This window comes from Scyliorhinus canicula, chromosome 28 (genome assembly GCF_902713615.1).
Source record: "Scyliorhinus canicula chromosome 28, sScyCan1.1, whole genome shotgun sequence".
Taxonomy (NCBI): domain Eukaryota; kingdom Metazoa; phylum Chordata; class Chondrichthyes; order Carcharhiniformes; family Scyliorhinidae; genus Scyliorhinus; species Scyliorhinus canicula.
Genome location: NC_052173.1, coordinates 7,888,457 through 7,904,337, shown reverse-complemented (window position 1 = coordinate 7,904,337; position 15,881 = coordinate 7,888,457). Strand labels below are relative to the sequence as shown.

General features: G+C 47.0%; 1 protein-coding gene across 1 annotated transcript in view; it reads left to right on the top strand.

Moving 5' to 3' along the window:
- The window catches only part of LOC119958198 (vitamin D3 receptor-like), a 107,703-nt gene that overhangs the window by 69,539 nt on the left and 22,283 nt on the right, over positions 1-15,881 (top strand). The window contains 2 exon segments of the mRNA XM_038786574.1: positions 2,942-3,113; positions 9,528-9,679. Of these exon segments, the coding sequence (XP_038642502.1) occupies positions 2,942-3,113; positions 9,528-9,679 (324 nt within the window).

Here is a 15,881-nt window from a genome sequence, read left to right as displayed (position 1 = left end):
GATGGGAGTTATGTACAGGCCCCCTAGCAGTAGTCAGGATGTGGGGCAGAAAATAAACCAGGAGATAGAAAAGGCATGTAAAAAAAGGCAATATTACAATAATCATGGGGGACTTCAATATGCAGGTGGACTGGGAAAATCAGGTTGGTAGTGGATCCCAAGTAAAGGAATTTGTGGAATGTAATGGTTTTTTGGAGCAGCTTGTGACAGAGCCGACTAGGGAACAGGCAATTCTAGAATTGGTGATGTGTAATGAGGCAGACTTGATAAGGGAACTTAAGGTGAAGGAACCCTTAGGGAGCAGTGACCACAATATGATAGAATTTACCCTGCAGTTTGAGAGGGAGAAGCTGCAATCAGATGTAACGGGATTACAATTAAATAATGGTAACTACAAAGACATGAGGGAGGAGCTGGCCAGAGTTGATTGGAAAAGGAGCCTAGCAGGGAAGACAGTGGAACAGCAATGGCAGGAGTTTTTGGGGGTTATTAGGGAGGCACAACAGAAATTCATCCCAAGGAGGAGGAACATGCTAAGGGCAGGACAAGGCATCCATGGCTGACAAGGGATGTCAAGGACAGCATAAAAGCAAAAGAAAAAGTATACAAAGTGGCGAGGATTAGTGGAAAACCAGGATTGGGAAGCATTTAAAAGCGAGCAGAGGACAACTAAAAAAGCAATAAGGGGGGAAGAGATTAAATATGAGTGTAAGCTGGCTATAATATAAAAGAAGATAGCAAGAGTTTTTTTCAATATATGAAAGGTAAGAGAAAGGCAAAAATAGACATTGGACTACTGTAAAATAAGGCTGGAGGAGTAATAATAAGAAACAAAGAAATGGCACAGGAACTGAACAGTTCCTTTGCATCAGTCTTCATGGGTGAAAGACACCAGTGGGATGCCAGAGCTCCAGGAGAACCAGGGGGCAATGGTGAGTGTAGTAGCCATCAGCAATGAGAAGGAAACTGAAAGGTCTGAAGGTGGATAAATCACCTGGACCGGATGGACTACACCCTAGGGTTCTAAAAGAGATAGCTGAGGAGATTGTGGAGACATTAGTGATGATCTTTCAGGAATCACTGGAGGCAGGAAGGATCCCAGAGGACTGGAAGGTGGCTAATGCAACACCACTGTTTAAGAAGGGAGGGAGGCAGAAGACGGGGAATTGTAGGCTGGTTAGCCTGAGTTTGGTCATTGGTAATATTTTAGAGTCTGTTATTAAAGATGAGATCGCAAAGTACTTGGAAGTGCATGGTAAAATAGGACTGAGTCAGCACGGCTTCGTCAAGGGGAGGTCATGTCCGACAAATCTGTTAGAGTTCTTTGAGGAGTTAACAAGGAAGTGAGACAAAGGAGAACCAGTGAACGTGATCTATTTAGATTTCAAGAAGGTCTGTGTGTCGTTTAGGAGGCTGTTAAATAAGTTAAGAGCCCATGGTGTTAAGGTAAGACCCTGGCATGGATAGAGGATTGGCTGACTGGCAGAAGGCAGAGAGTGGGGATAAAGGGGTATTTTTCAGGATGGCAGCCAGTGACTAGTGGTGTGCCTCAGGGGTCTGTGCTGGGACCACAACTTTTCACAATATACATGAATGCTCTGGAAGAAGGAGCTGAAGGCACTATTGCTAAGTTTGCAGATGATCCAAAGATATGCAGAGGGACAGGTAGTATTGAGGAAGCAAGGGGGCTGCAGAAGGATCTTTGAGCTGTGACAAAGGGTCATCTGGACTTGAAACATTAGCTCTTTTCTCTCCCTACAGATGCTGCCAGACCTGCTGAGATTTTCCAACATTTTCTCTTTGGTTATACAGGGTCTGGACAGGCTAGGAAAGTGGCAAAGAAGTGGCAGATGGAATACAATGTGGAAAATTGTGAGGTTTAAGACTTTGGTAGGAAGAATAGAGGCATAAACTATTTTCTAAATGGAAAAAGGCTTAGGAAATCTGAAGCACAAAGGGACTTGGGAGTCCTAGTTCAAGATTCTCTTAAGGTTAATGTGCAGGTTCAGTTGGCAGTTAGGAAGGCAAATGCAATGTTAACATTCATGGCGAGAAGGCTATAATACAAGAGCAGGGATGTACTTCTGAGGCTGTATAAGGCTCTGGTCAGACCCCATTTGGAGTATTGTGAGCAGTTTTGGGCCCCGTATCTAAGGAAGGATGTGTTGGCCTTGGAAAGGGTCCAGAGGGGGTTCACAAGAATGATCCCTGGAATGAAGAACTTGTCATATGAGGAGCGGTTGAGGACTCTGGGTCTGTACTCGTTGGAGTTTAGAAGGATGAGGGGGGATCTTATTGAAACTTACAGGATACTGCAAAGCCTGGATAGAGTGGATGTGGAGAGGATGCTTCCACTTGTAGGAAAAACTAGAACCAGAGGACACAAGCTCAGACTGAAGGGACGATTCTTTAAAACAGAGATGAGGAGGAATATCTTCAGCCAGAGGGTGGTGAATCTGTGGAATTCATTGCCGCAGAAGGCTGTGGCGGCCAAATCGTTGAGTGTCTTTAAGACAAATAAGTCACGAAAGACGTGCTTGTTGGGTGAATTGGACATTCTGAATTCTCCCTCTGTGACCCGAACAGGCACCGGAATGTGGCGACTAGGAGCTTTTCACAGTAACTTCATTGCAGTGTTAATGTAAGCTTACTTGTGACAATAATAAAGATTATTATATAGATAAGTTCTTGATCAATAAGGGGGTCAGGGGTTATGGGGAGAGGGCAGGAGCATGGGGATGAGAAAAATGGGGACGAGTGGCCTAATTCTGCTTCTATGTCTTCTGGTCTTAGATCTTTGAATTATTGCTTTGAAATTCTGTGTAACTATGTACAAATGTTGGAAACACTCAATACTGAATTGGGCCGTTAACTGCATTTCATACAGATGTACTGTTGCAAGGATAATGATCTGTTGCATTTTACACTCTGGTCTGCACAGATATGTCAGAGTTAACAAAATCAGATTTCTCCAACATCTTTGGGATGCTTCAAGATGACAGTGGAAGTTCCAAACAGCAAGAAGATCTCCCCATGTTGCCTCATTTGGCTGACCTAGTCAGTTACAGCATACAGAAAGTAGTTGGCTTTGCAAAGGCTATCCCTGGATTCAGGTATGTTGTCTTTTCTGAGAGGTTCCATGTAATTATTAATACAGTAAAATCTACCCATGAATGCTAGATCTGAAGTGAAGGGTGCAAGGAGAGCTATCTGTAGCCAATGTCTAGTTAAGAATGTTTGATGTTGCTTGCCTGGTTGGGCCAGACAAGAATGCCATGCCATTATGTTAAGGAAACTAATAACAAAGCACCATATTCTTGATACCCTTTCTGAAATCTGTGATTGGACCAGTTAATTGACACAAGTCAGGCGTTTTATAGCAAATCAAAGTCACGGACTATGAGCAGAAAGAAAACGGCAAATACCTGCACTTGGTATTTTTTATTTCCATTCCAGGTGTAAGAACTCTTTCAGTAGAACTGGATGGCCTCATTATGCATGCTTGGCTGAGAACCCAGACTCCTAAAAGGATTATCTCAGCAGGGGGTTCTGTTTTGACAACTGGAGAGAACTGTTGAATTTGATTGAAACCTTTTAAGTGGTTGTAATAACTTGTTCTTTCTGTGATCTCTCTTGTCAGTGTCTCAATGTTTTTTTGCACAGGAGTAAGAGATGTGTGTAGTGTTTGAAGCCTCCGTTCTTAATACTTTAACAGTCTTATTGACACTTTTATTGGATTGCAGGAACGGGAGGGTTTTTTTTTTCAAAAGAAAATTTCTAAATGGGTGTAATTTTCCTGAGCTATTCCATAAATGCCATTGTTACTATGTGGCTCATTGGTTCTGTATATAGTTTATACTGGGTGAATGGGCATGGAAGGGTCATGAATTGACATGGAGAGTATGAGGGTCCATGGGAGTGGGTGGGGGGATGGTCATGAGCTGGCATGGAGATGGTATGGACACGGTAAGGGCTAGAGGGCCTAACATCCTTCCAACCACCCCGTCTCAGCACTCCGCTGCCCCCATGGCTATCTAATGCTCTGCTTCTCGGGTAAGTGGGCCCGACTGTGTCCCACACCCGCCCTACCCAGAGTGAAGATCACAACATTTTGGGGCTTTTCTACAGAGGGGGTCCAATGATGGTGATTATGGTGATGGGTTTCTCCATATTAACCACCACCGTAATTGTCATCCTGCTGAATTATTTCAAAAGCTTTGGTGCGTGTCAGCTGTGGCTCAGTTGGTGGCACACTCACCTCTGAATCATCAGGTTCTGTGTTTCAGTCCCACTTTGTACTTGAACACCAAAGTCAAGCTGACACTTTCATAGAATTTACAGTGCAGAAGGAGGCCATTCAGCCCATCGAGTCTGCACTGGCTCTTGGAAAGAGCACCCTACCCACGTCCACACCTCCACCCTATCCCCATAACCCCACCCAACACTAGGGGCAATTTTGGACACAAAGGACAATTTAACATGGCCAGTCCACCTAACCTGCAGATCTTTGGACTGTGGGAGGAAACCGGAGCACCCGGAGGAAACCCACGCGCACACGGGGAGGATGTGCAGACTCCGCACAGACAGTGACCCAGCCGGGAACCGAACCTGGGACCCTGGAGCTGTGAATTAACTGTGCTAACCACTGTGCTACCGTGCTGCTCACTTTTTTTTTCATTCTTTTTTAGGGTCCCTTTTATTTATACTCATTACTACAACTTCAAAGAATTTTAAGAAGGATTTTGTGCATGATGTGCCCTTTTTGAACCCATTCCGAATCTCATAGAATTTTAATGCAGTACTGATCGAGGATTGCACTGTCAGAAATGGCATCTGTTAGATGAGATAAGGCTCCATCTGCGTGCTTGAACAGACATTAAGGGCGCGATTCTCTGCCCCCCACGCCGGGTGGGAGAATAGCAGGAGTGCCTCCCGACATTTTTCACGCCCTCCCGCTATTTCCCCCCCCCCCCCCCCCCCCCACGCTCGACCCACGCCACGAATCGCCGCTCGCCATTTTTTACGACGAGTGCCGAGCGGCCGGCCCTTCGCGCCCGTTTGAACACGGCAGCAATCACACCTGGTCGCTGCATTCGTGAAACGGGCGCCGGATGCCCGTTTGGGGCATCCAGGGGCCCGATTGGGACGGGAGCACAGCGACTGTGCTCCGGAGGGGACAGGCCCACGATCGGTGCCCACCGATCGTCGGGCCTGCGTCCAAAACGGACGCACTCTTTCCCCTCCGCCGCCCGGCAAGATCAAGCCGCCACGTCTTGCGGGGCGGCTGAGGAAAAAGACGGCAACCGCGCATGCGCGGGTTGGCGTTGTCCAACCTGCGCATGCGCGGCTGACGTCATCGGCCGCGTCAGCCGACATGACACTTGGCGTGCGGCCTTGACGACCGTCGTCAAGGCCGTGACGCACGGGGCCGCGCTCCTAGCCCCGCCCGGGGGGGGAGAATCGGCCCAGGAAGTGGGCGTGAAGGCTGCCATGGGTCACGGCCTGTCCCACGGCAGCCTTTACGATTCTCTGCATTTGCGGAGAATCTCGCCCATACCCCATGGCATTATAGTGAAGAAGAGCAGGGGCTTCTCCCTGGTGTGTTGGTCAATATTTATCATTTAATCAAATCACTAAAATCATTGGCCGGAAATCTCCGGTCATCAGGATTCACTTCTCCCACTGGCAGCGCACCCCGTCCACAGGTTCCCTGGCGGCAGGGGTGATTACAATGAGAAATCCCATTGATGAGTGGTGGGAAGATAGAATCCGGCCGCCAGCGAACGGAGGGTAGCCGAAAAACACGCGGCTAGGGAACTGGAGAATCCCCCCCCCCCCCCCCCCATTATCTGGTCATTATCACTTTGTTATTTGTGGGATTTTCCTGCACCTAAATGAGTTGCCGCATTTTCTGCGTTAACAGTGAGTACAGTTCAAAAAGTACTTCATTGGCTCACACTTCGAGGCATCCGGTGGTCATGAAAAGCGCAAAGTAAATGCAAGTCTTTCTTTGAATGTAATGAACAACCAGCCAATTGTCAGGGAAAAATTGATTTGCATGTCGGATCAGCACACACACACACTTTTCACAATTATTCTTTCAAACGTCAGTTAAGCTGAGTTAGTTTCGTATTCCTGTCTTTGAGTCGGAGAACAGGGTCTGTTTTTGAGTCTGTTCGTGCGTGTTCTCAGTCTTTTGTATCTCCTGCCCGATGGAAGAAGTTGGAAAAGTGAGTAAGCCGGGTGGGAGGGATCCTTGATTATGCTGCCCGCTTTCCCCCGGCAGCGGGAGGTGTAGATGGAATCAATGGACGGGAGACAGGTTCGTGTGATGGACTGGGCGGTATTCACGACTCTCTGAAGTTTCTTCCAGTCTTGGGCCGAGCAGTTGCCATACCAGGCTGTGATGCAGCCAGATAGGGTGCTTTCTATAGTGCATCTGTAAACATTGGTGAGAGTCAGTGTGTGGACATGCCAAATTTCCTGAGGAAGTATAGGCGCTGTAGTGCTTTCTTGGTTGTAGCGTTGACGTGGGTGGACCAGGACACGTTGTTGGTGATATGCACCCCTAGGAATTTGAAACTGCTAACCATCTCCACCTCGGCCCCGTTGATGCTGACAGGGGTGTGTACAGTACTTTGCTTCCTGACGTCAATGACCAGCTCTTTAGTTTTGCTGACATTGAGGGAGAAATTTTTGTCGTTACACCACTCCACTAGGTTCTCTATCTCCCTCCTGTATTCTGCCCCATTGTTGTTCGAGATCCGACCCACTACGGTCATGTCATCTGCAAACCTCTAGATGGAGTTGGAGCCAAATTTTGCCACTTGGAAAAATTCAAGGCAATCTGACAGAGTCAACATGGTCTTGTGAAAGGGAAATCATGTTTAACCAATTTTGTGGAGTTTTTTGCAGCAGTCACATGTACTGTGGACAAAGAGGAACCAGTGGATCTACTGTACTTAGATTTCCAGAAAGCATTTGATAAGATGTCACAGGCTCAAGGTGTAGGGGGTAATATATTGGCATGGATAGAAGATTAGTTAGCTAACAGCGGCACAGTGGTTAGCACTGCTGCCACACAGCGCCAGGGCCCCGGCTCCGGTTTCCTCCCACAGTGCAAAGATGGGCAGGTTAGGTGGATTGGCTATGCTAATTTGCCCCTAAATATCCAACGGTTGGGTGGGGTTTACAGGGTTAGGGTGGGGGATTGGGCCTAAGTCGAGTGGTCTTTGGAAGGGTCAGTGCAGACTCGATGGGCCGAATTGAGTAAAGTAAATTGTGAAGAGGACATAAGGAGGCTCCAAAGGGATACAGATCGGTTCAGTGAGTGGGCAAACATCTGGAAAATGGAATATAATGTGGGAAAATGTGGAATTGTCCATTTTGGCAGCACGAATAAAAAAGAAGCTGATTCTCTAAATGGTGAGAGATTGCAGAACTCTGAGGTACAGAGAACATAGAACATTACAGCGCAGTACAGGCCCTTCGGCCCTCAATGTTGCGCCGACCTGTGAAACCCCTCTAAAGCCCATCTACACTATTCCCTTATCATCCATATGTCTATCCAATGACCATTTGAATGCGTTTAGTGTTGGCGAGTCCACTACTGTTGCAGGCAGGGCATTCCACGCCCTTACTACTCTCCGAGTAAAGAACCTACCTATCTGTCCTATCTGGGGGTCATAGTGCATGAATCACAAAAGTTTAGTCTGCAGGTACAGCGAGTAATTAGGAAAGTGAATAGAATGTTATTGTTTACTGTGAGGGGAATTGAATATAAAAGCAGGGAGGTTGTGTTTCAGTTGTATGGGGTGTTGGTGAGACCACATCTGGAGTATTGTGAACAGTATTTGTCTCCTTATCTAAGGGAAGATGGAAATGTGTTAGGAGCAGTTCAGAGAAGGTTTATTAGACTAATCCCAGAAATGGGCTGGTTGTCTTATGAGGAAAGGTTGGAGAGGTTGGGTTTGTATCCACTGGAGTTTTGAAGAGTAAGAGGCGACTTGATTGGAACCTTTAACACCCTGAGGGGTATTGACAGGGTGGATGTGGAGAGGATGTTTCCTCTTGTGGGAGAATCTAGAACTCGGGGTCACTGTTTAAAAATAAGGGGTCACTCATTCCAAACGGAGATGGGGAGAAATGTTTTCTCTCAGAGGGGTTGAGTGTCTGGAACTCTCGTCCTCAACAGGCTGTGGAAGCAGAATCTTTGACTATTTTTAAGGCAGAGCCAGTTAGATTCTTGATTAACGGGGGGGGGTGAAAGGTTATCGGGGGGTCGGCAGGAATGTGGGGTTGAGGTTACAATCAGATCAGCCAAATCTTATTGAATGGGATAGTAGGCTCGATGGGCCGAGTGGCCTCCTCCAGTTCCTAGTTCAGGTGTATATATGTATGAATGTATGTAATCTTTTAGAATTATACTTGGCACAAAACATCAATGAGCGCAAGAACTGACTGCTGTTTGCCGCATAAATGATGATTGCAGGAAAGCTAACTTACAATCCATATTTTTCCTTATTTTGCAAAGCTGACTGCAAAATTCGCAACTTCTAACTTTGCTTTACTGCCACTATAAATTGTAATGAACGTCAAAGAGCAGTCAAAAAAAACAACCACCACCAATTCTGTCCTGTCTACCTCAAGCTCTCCTTTGCCCTTCTCTTCCGTCATTTAAATGGTTTTATAAGCACTGATTCGGCCTCCTGTATAACTCTGTAAAGCTGAACAAATTTGTACCTTCCTTTCCTAAGGACAGTGACATTTGCTGGGGTTTAGCTCTGCTGCCACTGGTAGCCTTCAACTCCTCACTGAATTGAACATAGTTGCCAGATAGACAGCAAGTAGCACAAAATTCATTGTTGAAACATCATGGCCAAGCCTTATTGTCTCCTCCCCGCTGTTCTCACACACTTTATGGCAGTGGGACTCAGGTTGATTTTGCTCCTCCGTAGCCCATGGCACTGAGGCTAATTGTAATAGCCCCACCTGCTGTCCTAGCTGAAATGAGCAATCTCAACACTGAAGCTAATAGGTTTGTATGGTTCTGTGCCAAGACATGAGCTCATTTCCACACTATGTGTGCGTTAAGCTTATTCTTTTCAGCAAATCATTGTCGCACAATGAAATGGGCTGAGAAAAGAGTTGCTGGTGTGGTGGTAATGCTGCACAGTAAATAACCCACACAAGCGGGTGGAATATCAGGTTTGTATGCCACCCTTCCACTTCCCAAGCCCTACTATTCCAGCCCTGGGCTGCGCCACACGGAGACCACACCATTTCTCTGAAAGAAGTGTAGGGGGGTGGGGCGGGGGGGAACCGAAAATTAAATAGGGACCATCCAGGACACTGACAAAGGAAACAGAATGGCCCCTGCCCCAAGTGACAGAGATGTGGGACCTAATGGTGGAGAGATGCACTGGGGATTTATGCCCATTACTGAATAAATATCAATAAAAATGAACTTGCAACAGAGGTGCTGATGCGGAAATGTTTACTAAGGAGCCAACTTCTTCAATCTGCAGGGAGTTGTCTGCGGATGACCAAATTTCCCTTCTGAAGTCAAGTGCAATTGAAACAATTATGCTACGATCAAACCAGTCCTTCACATTGGAGGATATGTCCTGGAACTGTGGAAATGATGATTTCAGATATAATTTAAGTGACGTCACCAAAGGTAAGCAGTTAAAAGGAAAGAAAACCATATTCATTGTACATCCTCCACACACAAGTGCAATCTAGCTTTACAGATTCTCAGAAAAAACACATGCTGAGAAGCTGCAATGATATTGTAGATGCACAGTGCCAGCCATGGTCCCCCCTCTCCCCATATTGTATAAAGGCCAGGGACCTGCACCTTTGTGCAAAATCACTTCTCCCTAGCTAATAGTTATGTGAGGCTGGCATTTAACCTTTCATTGTCAGAATTTTAATACAAAATTTCCAATCTTTTACAGAAGTAGGCTAAATTCATTGAACATGCAGAATTTGTTTTCTGTTCATTTGATCTGGCCGGTCTTGTTTTTTTCTGTTCCTGAGAAGAGTCATATTGGACTCAGAAATGTGTCTCTTCCCACATACCTGCCGGGTGTCCCCAGCACTTTGGGTTTTTTATTCCAGATTTCCAGCATCCACAGTCTTTTGCTTTGGTTCTTCCTGTCGCTCTTCCCAATTTCCCAGGAGCCCGTTGGCACTAGGTTATGAACGTCCAGAAAATGAGTTGCCCTTATCAAGACAGAAGTTAGGAATCTTGATTTCCAGCACGAATGCCGGGCTGCTGGCTGTGAAAGTGTTCGACCACAATCCTCCTGCGCTTGCATTTACAGCAGAGAATACTTTTCCTTTCTGCGGCTCCAACTGTGGCACTGGGCCACCCCACTTGGATCCTCCAATGTGAGTGGGACTGGGCACAAGGCCTAAGGTGTTCCTCTAAATGGACAAGCCCCCCCCCCCAACCCCCGCACCCTCTCCATCCCCAGCCAACCCCCAATTCTGTGGGTCGAATCTTACTTATGCCTAATATTGGCATAGCCATTTCTTCATCGCGCAGACACTCCCCAACACCCCCCACAAGAAGTTCCTATACAATGCAAACCTGATATAATTGGTTTACAGAATCACAGCATTGTTACAGCACAGAAGGAGGCCATTCAGTGCAGTGTCACCTCTCCAAAGGAGCAATTCACCTTGTGCTCCTTCCCATAACCCTGCACATTCTTCCTTTTCAGATAATAATCCAGTTCCCTCTCAAAATCCTCAATTGAACCTCTTTCCCCCCCGCCCCCCAAAACCACACTCGCTGCGTGAAAAGGTTTCTCCCCATATCTCCATTGCTTCTTTTACCAATTACCGTCAATCCTATTCCCGATCCTTCCAGCAATGGCATCAGTTTTTTCCTTTCTATTATCCAGACCTGTCATGGTTTCGAATATCTTGATCAAATCTTCTCTCGAGCGTCTCTTCTCCAGGAACAGCCCCGACCTTTCCAATCCATCTATGTAGCTGAAGTAAAGATTTTGCTCCTTTTTCCTCCGCGTTCCCTGGACCTGCAGTGGAGGATGTCATGACAAAAAATGTCATGTAATGCCAGTGACCAATCTTGTGATCCGCACAGGTATAGGGGAGTCTTTTCCCAGAGAGGACAAATATTGCTGGCAAAAACGTGCTTGTGTAAGCATAAAAATGGCAATGCAAAAATGAGAATTTTGCACTCTGTAGCTTTTACTCCATCTGGATCATAGGGGTTGTATGCTACACCCTTTAGCATTGATCCATGCAATAGGTTGCCTGCAAAGCAAAAGTCGCTATAGTTGGATCAGCATGTCTGTTAAAGGCTTTAAAAACTATGCAAAATGCAATAGCAAATTCGCAATCATATTGTACCTAAAAGCGATATCACGATTTGTCTTCGATTCACAAAAAGCGCTTATACAAAATGGACGCAGTTTTCTGCATTATTCAGTCAGCCTAAGAAATCCAGCCATGCTGAGTTGGTCATTTCATGTTCATGCGCTGAAGCCAGTTTAGAGGAAATTCTAATACCTGCCTTTACCGCACTCTCCAAAGATCCTTGGCACTGAATTCTATGTAAATCAAGGACAGATTACACCAATATTTTCAAGTAACATGGGAGTATACAGGGTAACATACCCCCCCCCCCCCCCCCCACCACTCCACCTCAGGCAGGAACTGCTCAGCATGAAAGTCTGAGCTCCACCTGAGGCAGTACAGTACTTCTGAGGCAATCCAGTTTTACTGGTCAGCCCTGGGTACACTGCATGATAATCAACAAAGCATTAATATCGTCCTGAAGGAAAACCACAATCAAGTACCATAAAATGGGTCTGGTTCTGTATTCCTACTCTCCAACCATTGTAGCAGCTGCGTAACCCATTCTACCTGTGTGGGGTATGACTATCTGTGCCATGCCCTTCTGCGATATCCTCAGACTCCGATGGAGAAGGGTATTAAGAAAGCTGGGGTAAATATGACACCGTGTGTATTGCATGCTGATGAAGAAAAATGATTCCAGCCACACGGAAGCAGACTTGGCACTCAACCAAGTTTGGCCAACCATGTCAATCTGCAGGCAATTGTCAAGAGGACTTTCCTGTGGACAGTGACTAATTGTTTAATGTCTAATTTTTAGGCCAAGCTGCAAATATACAAGCGCTGAATCAAAAGTTACTCAAGCCCTCGGGTATTGGCACCAGAGATCACGAGTCCTAGAGTGGAACCTTTCCTCCAGATAATTATATTGAACAGAGCATTACTGTTCATGGTAGCATACCTCATTTGAGTAGGCAATATGACAACAGATGTTCGGAGTTATCTCGCTGTTCATTCTCATGAGCAAGGCATTGGGCATCTATAGATGAACCTGTTTGCCTTAACAAACAACAACCAGCTCCAGTGTTTATAGAGTCACAGAGTTTTACAGCACAGAAAGAGGCCATTCGGCCCATCGTGTCTGCACCGGCCATCAAGCACCTCTCCTAATCCCATCTTCCAGCACTTGGGGAAGCCTTGTGTGCTGTGGTGCTTCAACTGCTCATCTGAATGATTGTGAGGGTTCCTGCCTCTACCACCCTTTCAGGCAGTGAGTTCCAGATTCTAACCACTTTCTGGGTGAAAACGTTCTCCACAAAACCCCACTAAATCTCCTGCTCCTTACCTTAAGTCTGTACCCCCCTGGTTATTGACCCGTCTACTAAGGGGAAAAGCTTCTTCCTATCTATCCTATCTATGTCCCTCATAGTTTTGGACACCTCAATCAAGTCCCCTCTCAGCCTCCTCTACTTGGAGGAAAACAATCCCAGCCTATCTAGTCTCTTTTGACGCTCCATCCCAGGCAACATCCTGGTGAATCTCCTCTGCACCCCCTCCAATGCAATCACATCCTTCCTATAATGTGGTGACCAGAATTACACACAGTACTCCAGCTGTGGCCCAATGAGAGTTTTATACAGCTCCATCTTAACCTCCCTGCTCGTAGAACATAGAATTCCTACAGTGCAGAATGAGGCCATTCGAACTATCGAGTCTGCACTGACCCTCCGAATGAGCACCCTACCTAGGCCCACTCCCCTGCCCCATCCCCACAACCCCACCCAACATGAATGTCTTTGGACACTAAGGGACAATTTAACATGGCCAATCCACCTAACCTGCACATCTTTGGATACTAAGGGCAATTTATCATGGCCAATCCACCTAACCTGTACATCTTTGGACTGCGGGAGGAAACCGGAGCACCCGGAGGAAACCCACGCAGACATGAAGAGAATGTGCAAATTCCACACAGTCACCCGAGGCCAGGATTCAGTGCTAACCACTGTGCCACCATGCCGCCCGATTATATTCTCTGCCTCGGCTAATGAAGGCAAGTATCCCATTTGCCTTCTTAGCCACCTCATCTACCTGTCCTGCTGCCTTATGGACATGCACACCAAGGTCCATCTTGTCTTCTGTACTTCCTAGTGTCGTACAGTTCGTTGTGTATTCCCTTGCCTTGTTAGTCCTCCCAAATACATGACTTCACACTTTTCAGGTTAAATTCCATTTGTCACCGTTCTGCCCATCCAACAATCCTGTCGACATCTCCCTGTAATCTTTTTTTTTTATAAATTTGGATTACCCAATTATTTTTTCCAATTAAGGGGCAATTTAGCGTGGCCAGTCCACCTACTCTGCACATTTTTGGGATGTGGGGGCGAAACCCACGCAGACACGGGGAGAATGTGCAAACTCCACACGGACAGTGACCCAGAGCCGGGATCGAACCTGGGACCTCAGCGCCGTGAGGCGGTTGTGCTAACCACTAGGCCACCGTGCTGCCCTTCCTCCCTGTAATCTAAAGCTTTCCTCCTCACTATTCACCACACTACCAATTTTTGTGTCACCTGTGAACTTACTGATCATACTCCCCATATTCACGTCTAGATCATTGATGCACACGACAAGCAGAAGGGACTCGGCACCAATCCCTGCTTCATGGTGGCACAATGGTTAGCATTGCTGCCTCACAACACCAAGGACCCGGGCTTGATTCTGATCTTGGGTGTCTGTGCGGAGTCTGCACGTTCTCCCCGTGTCTGCGTGGGTTTCCTCCGGGTGCACCGGTTTCCTCCCACAGTCCAAAGATGTGCAGATTAGGTGGATTGACCGTGATAAATTGCCCCTTAGTGTCCAAAGGTTAGGTTTGCAGGGGAGTGGGCCTTGGTAGAGCGCTCTTTCAGACGATCGGTGCAGACTTGATGGGCTGGATGGCCTCCTTCTGCACTGTAGGGATTCTATGATTCTATGAATCGCCACTTCCAGTCACAAAAACAGCCGTCGACCATTACCATCTGCCTCCTGCCACTAAGCCAACTATAGGTCCAATTTGTTGAATTGCCCTGGATTCCCTGGGCTCCTACCTTCTTGATCAGTCTGCCATGAGGGACCTTGTCAAAAGCCTTACTGAAATCCATGTGGACTGCATCAATTGTACTGCCCTCAACTACACACCGAGTCAGCTCCTCAATAAATTCAGTAAAATTTGTTACACATCATCTCCCCCCGACAAAGCCATGCTGACTATCCTTGATTAATCCTTGCCTCTGCAAGCGGAGGTTAATTCTGCCCCCCAGAATTTGTTTGAATAATTTCCCTGCCACTGATGTCAGACTCACGGACCTGTAATGACCTGGTTTCTCCCCAATTCCCTTCTTGAGTAATGGTGCCACGTTAGCTGTCCCCCAGTCCTCTGGCACCTCTTCTGAGGCCGTGGAGGATTTGAAAATTCAGTCAGAATCCCTACAATCTCCTCCCTTGCCTCGCACAGCAGCCTAGGATACATCTCATCTGGACCTGAAGAACTGGGGAAGGAAATCTGCCGTCCTTACCTGGTCTGGCCTACATGTGACTCCAGATCCACAGCAATGTGGGTGACTTTTAAATGCCCTCTGAAATGGCCTAGCAAGCCACTCAGTTGTTTCAAACCGCTATGAAGCCTAATAAAAGGAATGAAACTGAACAGACAACCTGGCATCTACCTAGACACCTGAAACAACAATGCCAAGCCCTGTCGCCCCTGCAAAGTCCTCTTTACTAACATCTGCGGGCATGTGCCAAAGTTGGGAAGAGCTCTCACAGACTAGTTAAGCAACAGCCTGACATAGTCATACTCACAGAATCACACCTTATAGACAATGTCCCAGACACCACTATCACCATCGCTGGATACGTCCTGTCTCACCGGCAGGACAGACCCAGCAGAGGTGGCAGCACAGTGGGATACAGTCAGGAGGGAGATGCACTGGGAGTCCTCAACATCGACTTTGGACCCCATGAAGTCTCATGGCATCAGGTTAAACATGGGCAAGGAAACCGCCTGCTGATTACCATGTACCGGCCACCATCAGCTGATGAATCAGTACTCCTCTATGTTGAACACCACTTGCAGGAAGCACTGAGGGTGGCGAGGGCACAGAATATGCTCTGGGTGGGGGGCTTCAATGTCCATCACCAAGAGTGGCTCAGTGATACCACCACAGACCAAAACCTAAAGAACAAAACTGCTAGAGTCTGTGGCAGGTGATAACAAGAGGGAAAAACATACTGTTTCTCAATAAATTTAGAATGCCCAATTCTTTGCGGATGACTGCACAATGTTCAGCACCATTCGCGACTCCTCAGATAATGAAGCAGTCCATGTCCAAAGGCAGCAAGACCTGGACAATATCCAGGCTTGGGCTGACAAGTGGCAAGAAACAGTCATGCCACACAAGTGCTGGGCAATGCCCATCTCCAACAGGATTGGGTGGTACGGTAGCACAGTGGTTAGCACTGTGGCTTCACAGCTCCAGGATCCCAGGTTTGATTCCCGGCTTGGGTCA